Source organism: Sminthopsis crassicaudata, chromosome 6 (assembly GCF_048593235.1).
Source record: "Sminthopsis crassicaudata isolate SCR6 chromosome 6, ASM4859323v1, whole genome shotgun sequence".
NCBI classification, from domain to species: domain Eukaryota; kingdom Metazoa; phylum Chordata; class Mammalia; order Dasyuromorphia; family Dasyuridae; genus Sminthopsis; species Sminthopsis crassicaudata.
The window spans coordinates 225,238,754-225,258,919 of NC_133622.1; the positions used below are offsets into that span (position 1 = coordinate 225,238,754).

Sequence of the window (20,166 nt, forward strand, 5' to 3'; positions counted from 1 at the left end):
AACTGATCAGCCCCAATTGATTCAGGCACCTATCACCTGTACGCGGATACCTCCCAAATCAACATGTCCAACCATCATTTCTCTCTTGAATTCCGGTCTTGTATGTCTACAGCTTCCTGAGAAAGGACCCCAAAAGATCGGAAACTCTTTGAGAACAGGACCTCTATCATGACTTGCATGCAGTAGACATTAAATGTTTGTGGAATTTATTTGTTACTCTCCAATTTTCTTAAATGTCACATATGGTACTTTGTTTCCTAGGGATCAGGGGAGTGGTGTAAGAAAATCACTGGAGAATGAAATTAGAGAAGAAATTTAAAGGGTGGTTGAGAGTGGTAAGCATCAGGTTACACAGGAATAAATGGAAATTGTGGGTGCTCAGGATGAGAATCCCATAATTAATGGACTTTGACAATAGCTCTTGAAGGAGTAGATTCCACAGACTTTAAATAACTCAGACTAAAACATTTCCAAGGAATTGTTCCATTTCCTGTACACTTGTCTTGAAGCTTTACGGCTTCTGTTTTCCCGATAACAACGATCCCTCTATCCTCAGTTGTGGTCAGAATTAATACTACCAGAGTGCTTAGTTGCAAAGCTTTTCCTTTGGACTATTCTGTCTTCCTTGAGCAGGGCTGTCTTGTAGACCATTTTTCTTTGTCTACACCATACCATTGTGAAAAGATGCTGGTTAAAAACCTCTTTATCTAGTGAATACTAAAGAACTTTTAAGATCTAAAAGTTTTGTAGCTGAATGCAAGAACATGACCACTGCCCCTTTTGTTTCTAAGTACTCAGTTAAAAATCTGGGCAATACTCTGAGACTTCTGGGTATCAGTGAACTCATTGGTGGGTGTATTACTGCTCTTGGAGCCAGACTGACACCCATGACCCTCTCCATCCTTTGTGGACCTTACTCCTTCAATGAGCCCAGCCTAGAAAGTCTTCCCAACACACTAGAAGCCTTTCTCTGCACATTTTTCATAGATTTTATTGATATCTTTTGTTTTTATGTTCTGTGTCTTCTCAAAGGATCAGCTTATTTTATATAGGGAAACAGCGTGATGTAGGGGAAGGAGAATGAGATTAAGACTAAGAAAAAAATTGATCCAGGTCTCAGCCCTTTACTTTAAAACTTGACCTTGAACAAGGATCTCAAACGCTTAGTTTTCTTATCTAGAAATGGTGGAATAATATTTGTGCTGAATATGTCACAGGATTACTGGAAGGAAAGCATTTTGAGGCTCTTGGAAAATTATAGAAATATGTCATATTCATGGTTTTTTGCCATTGCTATTGTTGATGAGTAGTTATAATTATAATATAGAGAGACCAGCAGCTTAAGGCACATAGGGTTAGTTGGTCTTATAAAAGATGGCCCCAGTTTGCTGTGTTCTTATTTTTAAATTTCTTTTATTTTATATTTATTTATTTTTTTGCTTTTTGCTAAGGCAGTTGGGATTAAGTGACTGGCCCAGGGTCACACAGCTAGGAAGTGTTAAGTCTCTGAGACCAGATTTGAACTCAGATCCTCCTGACTTCAAAGCTGGTGCTCAGTCCATTGCACCATCTAACTGACCCTGATTGCTGTGTTTTTAAAGTGGTAAATGCAATTTTTATGGACTTTTGTTGTTTTTCCCTTCACTGTCAAGTGTTACTTCTCACCACAGTCTGTGTATCCACTCTGCTGTCTTCTTGCAATTTGTTGCTCCTGCTCTTTGGCTATTAGATAGCCAAATGATAGAACTGTGTGTAAAGTAAGAGCAAACAAGCTTCAAGTATGGAGCAGAGGGTTGAAATGCTTAGATTTCAGTGTAGGGACTTCACGGTATCTATTTTGGCTGCTCCCAGGCCTTTTTAAATTTACTTTCCTATTTTCAGCTGTGTTCCAGATCAGTGAAATTGCCAGATAGCCAAATGCACTTATTTGCTTTGCATCTGTTCTTGTCTTTTTTTTTTTTATTGTGCTTGGATGATTTCCTACCCTAGATAGAAGGAAAGGTCTGTGAATGTGTGAGTGCTGTAGGAACTGATCTTGTGTTCTCCTAGACTAATGACTTATACAGGGGTCCCAAAAGCCTTAGTGCAGCAATGAGCTTTAATTTGTTGTTATGCAGGTGTTTTTTAAGTTATGTCCAATTCTCTATGACCCTATTTGGGATTTTCTTGACAGAGATACTAAAGTGGTTTGGTTTAGTGGGATAAAATGCTAGTGTTAGAAATGACCCAAGAACATAGAATATCAGCAGCAGAAAGGGCCTTAGAACATGAAATGTTAGTATTGAGAAGGATCTTAGAACATAGCATGTCAAGGGTGGGAAGGATTCTTAGAACTTAAGCAAGAAAGAGCTGAAAAGATTCTAGAACAAAGAACAAGAATGTCTTTTGGAATATGGAAGACAAAATGTTAGAAGTTAGGATAGAGGGACTTTAGAGCATCAAATGTCAAGGGTTAATAGGTTCCCTAGAACATGGAACTCAGAATGTCAGAATTAGTAAGAGAGTATAGAACAAAGAACTGGAGGAAGTCTTGGAACATGGAACACAGAATATTAGAAGTTGGGGCAGGAGGAAACCTTAGGTTGTGGAAACTCAAGAGCTAGAAGGAATGGAACATAGAATGTCAGAGCTAAAAGGAACTCTAGAATAAAGAACTAAGCCATGTTCTGAAAGCATGGGACATGAAATATAAGAAAGATGGACGTTTAAAGCATGAGATGTCAAGATCTGGAAAGGCCCTTGGAACATGCTATTAAAGGTCAAAAGAATAATCTAACCTAAGTTACTTGGATGAGAAAAATACAAAAGTCTATGACACGGAACTCTCATGTTCACACTGGAGATGGTTTACTAGGTAAGTGCCCACTGAGGTTTGTGTGTCCCCCACACATGTCCCCAACCTAATCACTGGCTCCCCAAAGCAAGCTCTACACCCAGTCCAAGGCTCTTCCTGGACTTTTGCACAAAAGGACCACCCTCTGCTCTGCTCTCCCCACGTGGAAGCATCTTCCTAATGGAGGAGATGGTCAGCTCCTTTCCCGGTCCTTCTCTAATCCATCTTTTTCCCTTTGCAGCCGCAAACCCGCTACTGTGCTCCACAGCCCGCTTCCATTGCAAAAATGGCCTCTGCATCGACAAGAGCTTTGTGTGCGATGGAGAAAACAATTGTCAGGACAACAGCGATGAGGAGAACTGCGAGAACTCCCAAGGTAGAGTCTGTGCCCACCCTGGTGTGAGTGATGAGCCAGATCTGGGTTGTGGGGGGGAGGGACCAGTCTTTTCCCCTCGGGCCATCTCGATGACTTTCTTTGTCAGGAAAAGCAAGGGTTTTCTATTTTCAGAAAGTTATAGAAATATCACCCAAGCAGAAAAAAATTTTCATTAGAAACATGTAAGAGAAACGAGCAAAAGAAAGCGCTGGCTGTTGGCCACTTAGAGGGCAAGGGGATGAGATAAAGGTAGTAAAAGCTGTAAATATTCATCTTCAGAAGCTTTCATTAGGAGAAGTATTCTTTCCTCCATCCAGATTGTGGCTCCCCTGTGTGTTTCCCCAGTTGTAAGGATCAGAAATAAAGCCATCACCTATTGGGCAATCTACTGGTAATCAAAGTTGCCAAATTTTAGATCAGGATGAAGGTATAAAGTCCAGCATTGATCCCTTATTTTACCTCCCAAGAGGAACCCTGGAAAGCTTCCTTTTAGATTTAGAGAGCTCATTATGCAGTCACATTCTGAAATGTCCAATAGAATTGAGTTTTAAGAGAGGGCTTGTGGTAAACTCTCATTTCCCATCACCAACCATAGCTTGCAAGGCAGCTTCTCCTAGACACAAATCAGCCAAAAAAGAGAACTAGCATCCCCATCATTGGAAATGAAAGGTTTTGTACAAGAAATACTTGCCTCTCTCTTTGAGCTTAGTGTCTGGTTATCTTTGCTTTAATGGATTAAAAATTAGAAATGTTTTATTTCCCTCTGCAGTGCTTGAAAATACATGTTTCTTCTCTGCAGACTGGGGAAAGAAAGGTTTTATCTAACATTACTTCGATGGGGGTGGAGAAAACTGGACCCAAGACAATTAATATGGTGCTCTAACGTCCTTTTGCTAATTTCATCAGGGTAAAATCCATATCTCAGCCTTTGAAGCATCTACTTTATATTTTCTCCGTTCTCTTTCTGTCATGCTTGATTCGGAGATGTTTTCTTCCCTTGGTCTTTAAGATTAATGACAGCCATTTAAAAGTAGGGGCCGGGGGAATCCTGAAAGCCAGCGATTATTGTATCTTTCCTGGCCATATGGAACGTATAAGAGGATCAAGAAACACAGTAGTGGAATATTATTTTAATTGTGGCTTTGTTGGTTGGAAAAATAACCTGTCGAACAGACAGTTCCAAAAACAGCAACTCAGAAATGGTGTGTCCGTGGCGGCTCGGTCGCCGAGGGACCTGATGGGGGGCGAGGGTGCTGGCCGGAGAGATTCTCACACATGGTGGGTTTGGGGCAAAATTGGGGCGGTTTGCAGCAATGGCAAGGGGTGAGCTCTCCTTGGGGGCTCAGCTGATGCTGGAACTCTGGGCTGAGGTGTTGGATTCTAGAAGCTCAGCCCCTTAAAGGCACTCGCAGGAATTCTGATGTAGGAAAGGAGGGAGTAGATGGTGAGTAAAAGGGGCTTCTGGGAGAAAAAAAAAATAAAAACAAACTTAAAAAACCTCAGTGGGTCAGGAAGTGATTCCTGAACAAGAAGGAAAACTCTGTGACCTTAGAAGGCCAAAGAGGTTCCCCTCTCTTCCTTATGGCTCTCACTTTTTTTTTCTTTTCTTTTTAAATTTTTTTTATCATATTTTTAATTTATGGGATAAAATAGGCATTTCCATAACATAATAGACCATCCCTTCCCTTTCCCACACAGCAGCAGCATACAAACACATGAACAAAGGCTCATTGTAGGGAGCAAGAAGGCAGGATGAGAAGCAGAATGGGGAGTCGGTCAAATAGGGGAGGGAACCCCACTAGCTCCAATAACCAGGGACAATAAGAGCCGGGGCTTCACAAAGTGCTTTACGTGTGTTATTTCATTTGGTCCTCACAATAATCCTGGAAGGAAGCTGCTATTAGTATAGCCATTTTACATGTGACTGAGTTGAATAGACAGAGGCGAAATGGCTTACCCAGGATCGCACAGCTAGCGACTTTCTGAGACTGGATTTGAACTCAGGTTTTCCTGACTCTCTCTACCTTTTCTGCTAGACTGTCTAGCAACCATCACTCTATGCTCTTAAGAAATGTATATTTATATAGCACTTTCCTAGTTTGCAGCATATCTTATTAATAATAATAGGTAGCATTTATATAGCACTTTAAGGTTTGCAAAACACTTTATAAATATTTCATTTGAACCTCACAACAAACCTGGTGCTATCGTGATAACCATTTTACCGATGAAGAAATTGAGTCAAAAAGTATACAGCAGCAGTGTCAGCCTGGGCAAGTCACAGCTTTTCCTTGTGTCAGGCAGGGCTCAGTGGAAGGAATTTCCTCACCCGGGATGGCCCAATACCACTGAAACTCATGGGTCCTTCATTTACAGATCATCTCATCTCTACTCTCCAGGCCTTTGCCCTGGCTGTGCCCCGTGCCTCAACTCTGCCTCCTGGTTTCCTTGGCTTTCTTCAAGACCCAGTTTAAATCCCATTGTCCACAGGAGGCTTTTCCCAGTCTCTACTCTTGCCCCTGACATTAATGCCTTCTCTCTGTTATTTACCTTTCATTCATATATATATATGTTCTAAATGAAATATATATGTATATGCACACATATATATTTTATTAATACATGTATACATTATATATGCACGTGTATATTTATACATTATATATACATGTACATTTATATATTATATATATATTTATACATGTATACATTATATATACATGTATATATTTACACATTATGTATACATATACATTTTATATATATTTATACATGTATACATTATATATACGTGTATATTTATACATTATATATACATATACATTATATATATATTTATACATGTATACATTATATATGTGTATATTTATACATTATATATACATATACATTATATATTTATACATGTATACATTTTATATATATACATTTATACATTATATATATACATATACATTATATATATTTATACATGTATACATTTTATATATATACATTTATACATTATATATATACATGTATACATTATATATACGTGTATATTTGTACATTATATATATACAGTTATACATTTTATATATATATATCTATACATATATATATTTATACATGTATACATTATATATATACATATATATTTATACATTTTTCATATACACATGTATATGTATTAGATAGATAGATAGATACATAGATAGATACATAGATAGATAATATGAAGCTAGTTGTTTGCTTGTTAGGTTCCCCCCACCCAATTACCCTGTAAGCTCCTTGAGGTCAAGAAACCATCTTTTGCCTTTCTTTGTATCTCTAGCTCTTAGCATAGTGCCTGGCACATAATAAGTGCCTACTGAATACTTTTTTACCAACTTGCTTTTGCCTCACTATTCCTATCCCCAGTGCCTAGCATGACTGGGACCATAGTAAACACTAATAAATGCTTGTTGATTGACTGACTGATTCTTTCTGATCCCTTCCCTCCTCATTCTCTACCTGAGGGAGGATTCTCTCCTGCAAAGGGCTCACAGCACATTTCAGGATCTTCTCTACAAGAAAGGTTCTTTATCTTTTTTTTTTTTTTTTCCCCTGTCACAAATCCCTTGGACTGTTTAGTGAAAACAATCGTCCCCCTCTCAGAATCATGTTTTTAAGTATCTGAAGAAAATGAGAAATTTCATTTACAGCGGGAATAGGGAACTTTTTTCTGCCAAGGGCAGTTTGGGTATTTATAACATCATTCACGGGCCATGCAAAATTATCAACTTGTAGCGCTCCAGCAGGAGGAGGTTGTTGTACTTAGCTTTCAACTCATCGGTGCCTGTGGTTGTCTTAGTGAATTTCTCAAGCTTTTCATGGCTCAGGAGCCAGATGTTCCCCACCCTGGATTTAGAGGTTTGTGAAAATAAAGTTATTCACAGAGCTTCTGGAGCCTTTTTTATCCTTTGGAGGCAAAATCCAGGTTAAGGGACTTGCTCAGAGTCCTACAGCTACAGGGGGCTTCAAGGGAAGGAATTTCTTCACCCGGGACAGCCCAATACCATTGAAACTCATGGGTCTATCTCATCTCTCGGGACCAAATTTGAACTCAGGCCCCTCCAAATCTAGAGCTGGTGTTTTATCCACTCTACCACCCTGACCCTCTGGAGCCTTCACCCCAGGATGAGCACCTTAGTTCTTTTTTTCTTAATTATAGTTTTTATTTACCAGATATATGCACGGGTAATTTTTCAGCATCGACAATTGCCAAACCTTTTGTTCTAATTTTTCCCCTCCTACCCCCACTCAGATGGCAGGTAGACCAATACATGTTACATATGTTAAAGTATAAATTAAATACAATATACATATACATGTCCATACAGTTAGTTTGCTGTACAAAAAGAATCGGACTTTGAAATAGGAGCACCTTAGTTCTAATGCTACCAGAGCAGACCGGGTACCCAGAATGCCGGGTTTTACTCCGGGGTGCTGGTAACTTGGAGGGGAAGGGTAACTTTTCCCCACTGGGACCGCCGTATTGTAACATACTGCCCCAGATGACCTCCACCAGAGTTCTGTTTCCTTGGCTCAGGACCTGCCTTATTACCTTATTAGTTTTCCCCTTCATTAGTGCCCCTGCAATCATGGCCAGAAAGCTATAGTGAATCATATATGTAACACACACATGTTATTTATCATATGTGTGTACATGTGTGTACTTTTACATGCACGCACATGCACCAGCATCAGGTCTCTATGTCCTCATCTTCCCTTCCACACTCCCAGTAGAATTTATCTCATACTTTAAGCCTCCATGGGGCTCCTAAGTAGCCACTAGGTCAGAGAAATCGTAGGTTTCTCCTTGGCTCGGGAGGTTTTAGCCTTGGCCGCAGGAGTAGAGCACGAGCCTGAGAGGAGACAGAGCTGGTGCTGTCATCCTGTTGGAAGGTGAATTACAGTTTAAGTGGAAATCTGCAGACTCCTAATAAGATTCCCTAGCCCAGGGAAAGGAGCGACGTGAAGGCTTTAGACAGAAATAAGGTTGGACCGGACGCTTCCCTCTAAAACAGACCATTTGGGTCATTGGCAGTGTCATGACAATTGAGTTTTGGAAGTGACTCATGGGGAGATGGAGAAGGATTGCTTATCATCTGTGCCCCTAAGAGCAATGGTAATGTCTTTATGTGGCATTTTACATTGTCCAAGGCACTTTTCAACATTTATTATCTCATTGGAGCTCCTGTGAGGGAAGCCAAGGGTGACTTAGTATTGCCATTGTACAGACAGGAAAAGAGAGAAGTGAAAAACATAGGCCCCTTGGTTTGAGACCTAACCCTGTTGCATTTCATTGAGTTTTTTTTTTTTTTTTCTGACTCTTTGTGGCCCAGAGATACTGGAATAGTTTGTCATTCCCTTCTCCAGTTCATTTTACAGATGAGGAAACTGAGGCAAACAGAATTAAGTGTTTTGCTCAAAGTCACACAGCTCTGAGGTCTAGACCCAAATTTACTGCCCCATTGAGCTGCCTATTGAGTCCTGCAGGTATCAAGACGATACTTGAACCAAGTTTTAAGTAGAATTAGACACATGGGAGGACATTTCAGGCACGAGCCACAGTTATTGAAAAAATAATGCTGTAGCTGAAGACTTTGTGACTACACGAGGAGGACAAAATGACTCATCCATCACCCTCTGACCAAATTTTCTTTTTGACAAGGGAATCCAGGATAAGTGAGTGAGTGTTAAGGGTCATAGCTAGAAGGATCCAGTGTCTAAAGCTGGATTTGAATTCAGATCTTCCTGATTTCATGGCTAGTGCTCTATCCACTATGCTACCTAGCTGCCCTTGGCCAAACTTTCAGTACATTTCCCTTTCTTTGCCTAGGCTGGTGCTTGGGTCACATACACCTAGTGCCAAATCTTGGCTCTTGTTGCCCCAGTGACTTCATCTCTCTGGGTCTCATAGAGATTCAGATTTGCTGACCTTATCTATCCCTAGCATCCCTGCCAAATCAGCAGATCCCGTCAGAGCCTGATCTCCGTCGGCACCCAGTGTGAGAATTCAGGGCTGCCCCTTAGCACCAAAGCTTTGCAGGTAATAAGGAAGCAATGAAGAAATGGAGGCCAGACTCTCTGGAATAGAAAATCTGCACTCCAAAGGAACTCAATGCCTTGGGGTCTCTCTGTTGACCCTCTGCTGGGTATCTTGCCACTCGGGAGTGGGGACGGGAAGGAGAACTTGGAAAAGTACCACACCTTTGGCTGCCATTGACTCCAGCTGCTGGAGATCCATTCAGTGGCAGAGAGAGGGAGGACTTTTCACTTTTAATTTCAGGTTTGAAAGAACAGCTGGGCCAGGAGAAGCAAAAGCACTTGATTCAGTTGGAGAAACAGAAGGAGGTTATGAAAGGTTGATTGCTGTCTTTCTGTACCTGCCGCTTTTTTTCTTGCCTAATTGAATGTTGTGCATCTCCAAAGCTTCCCTTCTCACCGCTTCGGCGGGAGTTGGAAATTTCTAAAATATCCCTCATTTGGAAGCGAGTCAAATGATTCTGAATTCGTTCCTGACAGTAATTACTTCCCAAGCTCGTCATCGCTGCCTTGGTAATCTTCCAAGCTGTTCTCTTAATCTCCCCCATTTAAGCTCTTCTTTCACACATCTTCTCTTTCTCTTTTCCTCCCATGTCTCTCTCTTGATGCTGCCTTCCCTCACCTTTTTTTTTGGAAGAGCTGACAATTCAGGGAAAGTAGATGGAGGAAGGATCCGTTCACCTGTCGGAGCTTCTAGGGAGGGGGTCCCTAGAATACACCCGAAACAGCATCAGTAAATGCAATATTTCCATTGGAGTGTGCAAGCTTTGGGAGAGCTAGAACTATTATTATTTTTTATGCATCTATTCTCAGTTCCTAGAACGATGCATGGTATATAGTGGGTGCTGAGCTGAATTGTACTGATCTGGTGCAGTGGGAATAAGACTGCACTTAGAAGATCTGAATTAACATTCTAACTTTGCTTTTGCAATTAGTCAGCATTTGTTAAATATTTACTATATGATAAGCACTGTGCTAATGGCTAAGGACACAAAGAGGCAAAAAACAGTTCCTGCCCTCAAGGGGGTTACAATCTAATGGAAAAGACAACATGCAAACACACTCTCTCTCTGTCTCTGTTTCTCTCTCTCTCTCTTTCTCTGTCTCTCTCTCTCTCTCTCTGTCCTCTATCTCTTTCTCTCTCTATCTATATATAGATATAGATATAACAGGCTCAGGATAAACAAGAAACAATAGGGGGAAGCACTAGAATTAAGGGAGGTTGGGGAAGGCTTCCTGTTGAAGCTAGAATTATAGTTGGGACCTTCAGACTATGATATCAGGAGGTGATGGCATGCAAGTGAATTGGATTTAAGTGAAGGAGGGCTATACAGAGTCACCTGCCTCATTTTCTCCTCAGAGGCATCTGGCCAGCTGTAGATCAGGACCGGAGATGGCCTTTATTGAGACAGACAGAAACAAAGTGAGATAGAGACAGAGACACATACAAAGAGAAACAGAGAGACAGAGAGAGATTTAATATTTTTTGTTGATTCATGGGAGTTATTAACTCTGTGACCATTATACTTTTCAAGGATGCTACTGAATTGAGTTATTAATTCTTCTTTTAAGTGTTTCCTCCAAAGATATCATTTCTTTCCTAGAGCTTTCCTTTAAATAATGAAAAGGACAGTTTCAAAAAAAAAAAAAACCTGGAAAGATACAGAGTGAAGTGAATAGAAGCAGAGTGACAATTTATAGGATAATAATATTGTATGATAGTATCATGAACTCTGACCAAAGCCATGACCATACACATATACAAATATACATTTGATATAGCCAATGTGAGATTTAGGGCATGCAGTAGTATATTACATAATACGTCAATCCTGGAGTCAGGAAGATTAATTTTCTTGAATTCAAATCTGTCCTCAGATACTTACTATATATCTGATCCTGGTCACTTAGCCTGTTTGCCTCAGTTTCCTCATCTGTCAAATGAGCTGGAGAAAAACATGGTAAAATACTCCAGTGTCTCTGCCAAGAAAACGCTAAATGAGATCACAGAGAATCAGACAACTAAACAACAAAACTATTGTTATGTATAATAGCATTATAGAGTTTCCTGGACCATAATGGAGTAGAGTGACTTTTCCAAAGTCACACAGGCAGTCTTGACCTCCAGCATCATCATATTTATATAATCCACCCCCTACCCAAAGCATGGAGTCTTAACTCCTATTTTTTACCATGTTGGTCTGAATTCCAGGGAAACAGGCAGTGGTCAGGCTGTCATGGTAAAGATACCTCCTGATAAATAATAGACTCATCGGATCTCAAGCCAAAAGGCTTCTTGTAGCCCAGCTCTCCAATTTTACAGATGAAGAAACTCATTTATTAATGTACATGCCTATCGCCTCTGCAAGGCTCTGAGCAGTTTCTATGGCAGAGAGGCGTTGAGATGCTTAATGAGTATCTGTCTGTTGAACTGTATTAAGGATTCCAGGCTCTTCCTCCGGTCTGGGGCTTATCCAGGTTGTCTGCTTGAGATAAGTGTGTATATATATGTACACATAATATGCATACATCCATGTATATGCATATATATATATATATGCACATATATTTGTTTTCTTTGTTATTTCTCTAAGGGAGATAGGTAACACACATGGATCACCACTGGTCATGGCTTTAGTCAGAGTTCACGGGACTATCATACAATATTATTATCCTATAAATTGTTATCCTGGTGGTCTGCTTCCCTCGGAACCCGTTGGCCCAGTTGGGCCTGTATACCTCAGCTTCCATATGGGCCAGGAACGGAGGGAGCGACCTTTCCATCTCTGATCCCCTGCTCAGGATTCTGATAAAATGATTCTTAGAGGAATAGGATACAATAGCTACCCAAAATAATAATAGCTTTCATTTATAGAGAGCTTCCCAGTTCGAAATGAGAATTTGGGGGGTAATTGTGAATCTAATTAAGCCTCAAGAGACTCATCCCTCAGTACCACAGAAATCCAGATGAGAATTAAACATAATAGAGAGAAATTTGGGTGGTAATAGTTCATAATAGCTCTTGTGAATTTCCCTGAAAAAGAATAATTTTCAGATGATGGCTTTGGGCTGTATTCTTTTTGTCTCTCTGATCTAATGGTCTGAACATGCCGCCTAAGTCAGGGGAAGTCTTCAAGTACTTTTTTACTTCCGTCTCTGATGAGAGATGTGATTTCGGGCAAGCTTTTCATCTCCTTCTTCTTCATTTCTGTCTTGTTCCCCTGATTGTGACCTAGGTGGTTTGGGTTTTATTAATTCAGGGCTTTCAAAGTCCATTAAGGAACACTTCTCCCATTTCTCATCTCTGTGTCCTACTTATTTTAAATATTAGCTTACATTATAATGGAATATTATTGTGCCCCAAGAAATGATCCCCTTGAGAAATTGAGAGAGCCGGAAAAGATATAGAAATCTCAAATAGAGGGTAAATGGGACAAGGAAGAAATGTGCATATTGTCTACAATGAAGTCAGCAAGAACGATAAAATCTAGTCTTTATACATATATATATATACACACACATATACATACGCATATACATGTATGCCATATATCTATACACATATATGTATATGTATGTATATCTGTGTGTATATATATGTATATATATGTGTGTATATATACATATATATGTGTATATATACATATATATGTGTGTATGTATATATACATACATATATATAAGATAGATAGATAGATAGATAGATAGATAGATAGATAGATAGATAAACTATAATGACAAGTCTTAGCCCTGGAGAAGAGATGAGGAAATGCACCACTCATACTTTGTTTGAGAGATGGGGGGCTACAGGGGTAGAATGCTGAATATGCCGTCAGATACTATGGGTTTTATTTAATTAATTTTCTTTATTACAAGGGGAGGTTCTCTCCAGTTGAGTGTGGGAAAGAGGACTTAGCCAAAAATTACTGGGAAATCAAAACAAGAGAGAGTAAGTACGTGATGCGATGGGTAGAGCACTGCGTTTGGAATCAGGAAGACTCATCTTCCTGAGTTCAAATCTGACCTCAGATACTTACTAATTGTGTGACTCTGAGCAAACTGCCTCAGTTTCCTCATCTGCCAAATGAACTGGAGAAGGAAATGACAAAACACTCCAGGAAAACCCCAAATGGGGTCACAGAGAATCAGACGCAGCTAAAATGGCTCAACAACAATTTTTTCTATCTATGCTGTATTTTTTCTGTATTCTCTGTATTCTAAGCACAGTGCCTGACATGTAGACATTGCTTAATAGCTGCCTGTTGGGATGAACTAAATTGAATATATATTACAGATAAGTTGTTAATCTGTATCCATGGAGAGAATTGACATGCCAAGAGTTTCCTACAGTGGGTGATGATAATACTAATAATAAACATTTGACATTTCTATCAAGCTTTGCTATATTCACAGATGGTATAGCTGGCAGAATTTGAATCTGTGTTCCTTATTCTAGTTATTATAATTTCTTCATTATACCACACTGCTTTTTACTAGTTTTAAGAAAAAAAGTATAAATGGTATCCCTTAATGTTAACTGAATCAAGAAAAGTAGAAGGGTTTGGTACCCAGATGAAGATGATGCTCTGGTGAGGTATTCTTTGTAGGTTAAGAGAAAGGTCATCTCTAGCAGGTTAGACCTCTTATGGATATCTATCACATGTTTTTTAGTCTATCTGACATGTGACCCATTTAGAGGGTTTTTTGGGGGGCAGAGAAACTGGATTGGTTTGCCGTTTTCTTCTCCAGCCCATTTTACAGATGAGGAAATTGAGGTTAATAGATGGCTTTGTTATACTGGGAAATCCACTAGATGTGACACTTCAGAGAAGAAATGTGGGGTCCAAGCAGCAAGGAAAGCATTTTTGAAAAAATCAAATTTTAGTGAGTTGATTTTTCCAGGCTGTCTCCAGCCCCTCAGCATCTCTTGGCTATAACCACATTAAAAGGTCATAGCACCATAGTGCTTGAATTACATTTAGGATTGCAGCAGCCTTCAAGGAAAAAAAGCAGGGGTCTGAAACTAGTTCCCTCTGTACTGGTCACAGCCCTGCCTGGGGAAATGTGGTTGTCCAATAGACCCGGCTGATTTACGCTGAGTAACGTAACCCCCACCAGCGTCGTGCCAACAGGAAGGGCCCTCCAGTGTTCGCCAAAGCCAGGGAGCTGCTCTCTGGCTCTGCTAATGCTTCCTTTGATTGAATCTGCCTCTGACTCATTATTTACATAGGTTGTAAAATAAAGCTTAACTTGACATTATTGTACGTCAACACAATCCAAATGGAGTCAGCAGCTGGACCTTCTCAGTCAGAAGCAGACTAAATAAAAAAAAAAGGGGGGGTTTAAGAAATTGCACACAAAATGTTAGGGAATGCTTAATTATATAAAGGTTATGCTTGTATAATTGTCTAAGTGGCTTGATTGCAACAGCTGGCAGAAGGAAGCTAGATTTCCCTTCCATTTATGTATTTATCTGGAGAGTGTCACCTTGAAAGCTACAGTTTGTCTGGATCCTTATTATTTTTGCCCAGTTCCTTTTCTCCTTCCTTGTTCTTCCGTAAGGCTCCCCCACCATGTTCCTCTCTGAATATGAAAATAAATGTTTGTAGAATCACAGATTAAGATTTGGAAGGAATCTCTGAATTCTCCTAATCCAACCTCCACATTTTATAGATGGGAAAATGTGGGGGGGGGGGAGAGACAATTGACTTACTCAGGGTCATAAAGCTGAATTCAATTCAACAAACTTGTAATAAATAAGTAGTTCTTCTATGGAATACACTACCACAGGCAGAGAATACAAAGACTAAACAGAACAAAACAATCCCTCCCCTCAAGGATCACATGTTAGATACAAGCAGCATAGCATGGTGAATTGAGAGCTGACCAGGAAGCCTGGAAGCCTTGTGTTCAAGTCGCACACATACATACACACATATATGTATAGAAACATATACATATATGTATTTGTGTACATACACATTTAGGGCAAGTAACAATGGAGGTCTAGGCCTTGTCTGGAGTATTTAATATACTTCTATCAAACTGCGATAATGTCAATCCATAGTTTAGTAATTGTGTCCTGTAACTGAAAGGTAGCCCAGTTTCCTGGATTCTTGACTATTTTTAGGGAAAAAATGGACTTTGTGAATAGTGTTTTGTAACCTTACTGAGCATTTATTTACAAGCCCCAACATGAGCAGAATTCTCAAATCATCCTAGGGTTACTTTCTTCTCTGCTGGAAGAAAAAATAACCAGAAAATTTCCAGATTTAAGAGACTACGATCAGTCAACCAGGAAACATTTATTAAGAGTTCACTGTGTGCCAGACACTAGGGATGCAAATCAACTAGCAAGTATTTGCTAAGTACCTACTGTGTGCCAGGCATTGTGCCAAGTTCTGGAAATATAAATCAGTCTACAAGAATTTACTAAGAAATCTACACTGTGCCGGGCAACAAGGATGTAACAGTCACAACAACAAAATGAAATAGTCTCTACTCTCAAGGAACTTATATTTATTGGGAAAGAAAGTGTTTACATATGTAAATATACAAAATAACTATAAGGTAATTAAGCATAATTATTATGAATAATTGCAATTATAGGATATTTTAGGGCCTATAAAGCAGTTTGCAAATATTTCATTGTATTTTTCCAATAAGCTTTAATTGTCCCCAATTTACAAATGAGGAAACTGAGGTAGAGATTAAGTGAGCTAAAGTCACACAGTTAGTGTGAATTTGAATTCAGGTCTTCCTGATTTCAGGCCCAGCACTCTATCTACTGTGCCACTTAGATGTCTGTATAAAAAGTAAAATAGGAGTAGAGAACATGCACAACTGGGGGGATCAGGAAAAGCTTGATGTAAAAGATAGTGCTTAAAGTGGAACTCTATGAAGTGACAATAAATAAGGGAGTTCATTCTAAGCACTGGAATAACCATTGCAAAAAGCATGGAAATGGGAAATGGAATATCATCTATAAGGAACTTTTTAAAAAAAATGTTATATTTGTGTTTCTTCTGAACTTAACAAACATTTGATAGAATGAGCATTTCCACCTACATTGTAGAACAGGAAGAGAAAATTGCTCTGAAACTGAGAATCTGTAAGAAACATAATTGTATTCCAATTAAATTTTAGTTCATCAAAAACTTCTATAATCTGTGAGACTGAAGTCTAGAGTTTATTTTTTGTTCTCTGTGGTCACAGGGACCATGTGGAAATATGGCACATGTAGAATAATAGATTTAAAGTCTGGACCAATTGGGCTTAAATCCCACTGCTGACACATCTCAGTTAGGCCCATGGTCAAGGTCACTTAAAATCTCTGAGTCTCAGACAGCTTTCAGTTAATGGCAAGGTGTTAGCTGCATCGATAGAGGGTTCCTGCCATCAAAGTTACTCTACCAGCAAAATCTTAGGTCCTTGATGTATTGACTTGAGGTCAGCAGTAACCAGAATGCCAAACACTTTGTTGACAGAGATTCTGTCTATTTAGTAGATCAAGAAACGAAGACCTTTGGACAGACAATGTGAAATGATCCCCAGAAGCTTTTATTCTCGATTCAGCCCTCTTATTGCCAAAGCCTTTCCCTCCTCCTGAGTCTGATTGCTCCATCGCAGCTGAAATGGCCCTATGATTATATAGTTTACCTTTATTATGGACCATGCTCCAGGACCACGCGACTACCTGTCAAGATCCAATTCCTATATTTAAACTAAATAGATTTAGAATCTTTGTGGTCCCGTAAATTCTTACCATTGAGTCACAATAAATGATTGTGATTCTTACAGTGTTTTGTAAAATATCTGTAGCTTCTCCCTACACGTGCAATCGCTTGGATTATTTCAAGACATATGGATTAGAATTTCCTTCCTGATGTTGCTGTTCTGGGGGATGGGAGACATCTATTGGTCGTAGCTTCTTTTTCTATTTGCCGTCACTCACAGTAAATGCCTTCAAAGTCCCTGTGGAGAGCAGGCGGCATGATACTGTCATTTTCTGGAATCCTTTAGAGAAATGTACAGATAAGGTTAATTTGAAGTTTCTAAGGGATTGGATGGCATTTTAAGGCATCTAACTATCAATTCGAGGCAGCCAGATGTTCCTTTGAAAAAGATCCCCAGTTATTTGGGTAGATAGGCTGAATTTTTTTTTTTTAGACAGAACTTTAAAAAGGATTTTTAAACATTTTATTTAAAGTTTTGAGTTTCAAATTTTATCCTTCCTTCTCTTCCTTCCCTTCCCCCTCCCTGATAGTAAGCAATTAGATAGAAGTTATACATATATAATTATATAAAGCATTTCCATATTAGTCATTTTGTACAAGAAGATAGCAAAAGGAAAAAAAAGAAAGTCTAGAGTTTATTTTTTGTTCTTTGTGGTCACAGTGACTATGTGGAAATAGGGTAGATATGATAGATTTGAAGTCTGGACCAACTGGGCTTAAATCCCACTGATGACACGTCTCAGTTAGTCCCATGGTCAATCAAGGTCAAGCCCCATGAGTCTCAGACAGCTTCAGTCTCTATTCAATTAATGGACAAAACTTTTAAAAACATATTAGAATGAGATATGTGGTTTAATACACTGGATAGGGCTTGGGGTGAGAAAGATCTCCGTTCAGAAGCCACTTCAGGGAATTACTGTGTGTGCCTAGGCAGGTCATGAAATTATTCTGTGTCTCAGTTTCCCTCTGTGTAAAATAAGATAGGAGGGGCAAGATTCTCCAGGCTCCAGGATCCCTTAAATAGATTAATAGATAATTAGATTAATTAATAATAAGGGACTACACAAGACATCCGGTTCAACTTCCTCATCTTCAGGTGAGGAAAGTGAGATGGAGGGAGATAGTAAACATCAGAGCTGGCATTCAAACTCAGGGCTTCTTAATCCAATTTAGCCCTTTTCACTACAACCTCCTTTCGTGGGGTTTGCTCAGCCGCTCCCAAGCTGCTGTCTGGAGACAACGGCTCCAGATTTTGTTTTGGTTTGTTGTTTTTGCCAGATGGATTTCAATCTCAATTAGATATAGGAGCCTTCTTTCTAACAGGCCTTCCTCTACATCCAGGACTCAGGATTCCATCTGTGTCCCCTGCGCCACCTTAGCCACAGCCCATTCTATTCCAACCCATCATTCCAGTCCATCCCTTTCCCTCTTCCCATTCCTGTGAACTTGATATCCTCTCTTCGCTCCTACCATCCAGCCAACCACCATTCGATGCTTCCTCATAGAATAATCTTTTTGTGCCTCAGATAAGGAGGGCCAATTTCCAATTCCCCAACATATTTTCAAGTTCCCTTATAGACTCAATTCAACATGGTACAAGGGAAAGAAAACTCATGACCTGATGCAAGACAGTTATCTTCAGTTTTCTCAACTGTAAAATGAGAGGCTTTCACTAGACAGCCTGAGAGCCTTTCCAAGTCAGTGTGTGATCCTAAAGACTTTCCCCTCTTACTTTGATGTTGATTCTTCCTCACTATTCTTCTCCAATAAAAGTCCTGCCCAAGGAACATCATGTCCTTTTCCCGCCTCTAGAGATTCTTAATCTGGAGCCTTTGATCTCATTTGTTGGGGGATTTATATATCTGTATTTTGACTATTATATTTCATATATAATGCATTTCCTTTTGTAATCCTATATATCTCATTTTATACATATCCAAAGCATTCTTCTGAGGAGTCTATTGGTTGCTAAAGGGGTTCAGGCTGCAAAAAGATTGAGAAGCTGTGAGATTGCATATTACAATTACCACAAAGCCTTTGGATTAATCCCACTTCATTTTGGGAGGATCTCAGTGGGTGGGCAACATGGAGAGACAAGAGATGGTCCTGAGTTCCCCCTGCTAGTTGTTTCTTTGAATCGCTAATATTTTTGGGGTGTCATCAACCTGGCTTTCATTTTCTAGTTAGGGCTCATTAACACCTCTAATTGATGAGCTGGCAGTGTTGGATAATGGGAAGTCAGTGGTAAGCTAACTGGCCCTTTTTTTAAACGTCTGTGAGTGCCCCCCTGTTTCCTGATGGTTCCTGGAATATTTGTGTGTTTAATTTCCCCTTTTTTGTAATTTCCTTAGAAGTTGGAGAGGAAAAAAACTACTAGGCAGTTATAAAGTACAAAGTGCCCGTGTTGTGAGGCCTTTGGGGCCTCCACTGATTAAGTCATATAAAACATATAATTGGAGCATTCCAATGTTATGACATGAGTGAAAATCAGATTTCTTAGTCTCAGACTGGTTTGGGGGCCTTAATGTGAGTTTGCTTTCTCCTAAGTGTACTTTGTAGATGTTAGAAATTGTCAGTATACAGCTGAAAGGGACCTTAGAGGCCATGTAGTCTAACCCATTTGTTTTGTTTTTTAACAAAATAAATTTTTAATATTTAAATTTTTTCTTAAATTAACAAAAATCCATTTTCTCTTGCTTATTTCCCCATCCCAAATTGGAAAGCCAAGAAAAATATTTTTTAAAAAATATATACATAGTCAAAATAAATTCTGTCATTGGCTGTATCCAAAAAATGTACGTCTCCTCCTGCACCTTAAGTCCATCACTCACTATCAAAAAGCAGATTACATTCTTTCTTTGGGGCCTTCTTCCCCATGATTTGTCATGTAGTTGGTCAGAGTTCTTAAATGTCTCAAAGTTTGATGAGGACAAAGTTGGATAGATTGTTCTAGCTCTGATTACTTCCCTCTGCATCAGTTAATACAAATTTTTCCTCATTATTTCTTATGCTGCTATAATATGTCATTATATTCATCTATCATAATTTATTTAGCAATATCTTTATGAAACAGATGAGGAAATTGCATTCTAGACAAATGAGGTAATATACCTAAAGTCAAACAAGTAGTAATTGGAAAAGCTAGAATTCAA

General features: G+C 39.3%; 1 protein-coding gene and 1 long non-coding RNA gene across 2 annotated transcripts in view; one reads left to right on the forward strand and one right to left on the reverse strand.

Annotated features, from left to right (window-relative positions):
- LOC141547800 (uncharacterized) overlaps positions 1–16,993 on the reverse strand; it is a 34,217-nt gene extending 17,224 nt beyond the window's left edge. Inside the window, exon 1 of the long non-coding RNA XR_012483626.1 lies at positions 16,938–16,993. This is a non-coding gene — a long non-coding RNA (uncharacterized LOC141547800). The remainder of the gene's footprint in view (positions 1–16,937) is intronic.
- The window catches only part of LDLRAD3 (low density lipoprotein receptor class A domain containing 3), a 254,605-nt gene that overhangs the window by 149,543 nt on the left and 84,896 nt on the right, over positions 1–20,166 (forward strand). Inside the window, exon 4 of the mRNA XM_074276373.1 lies at positions 3,075–3,209. Within this exon, the coding sequence (XP_074132474.1) occupies positions 3,075–3,209 (135 nt within the window). The remainder of the gene's footprint in view (positions 1–3,074; positions 3,210–20,166) is intronic.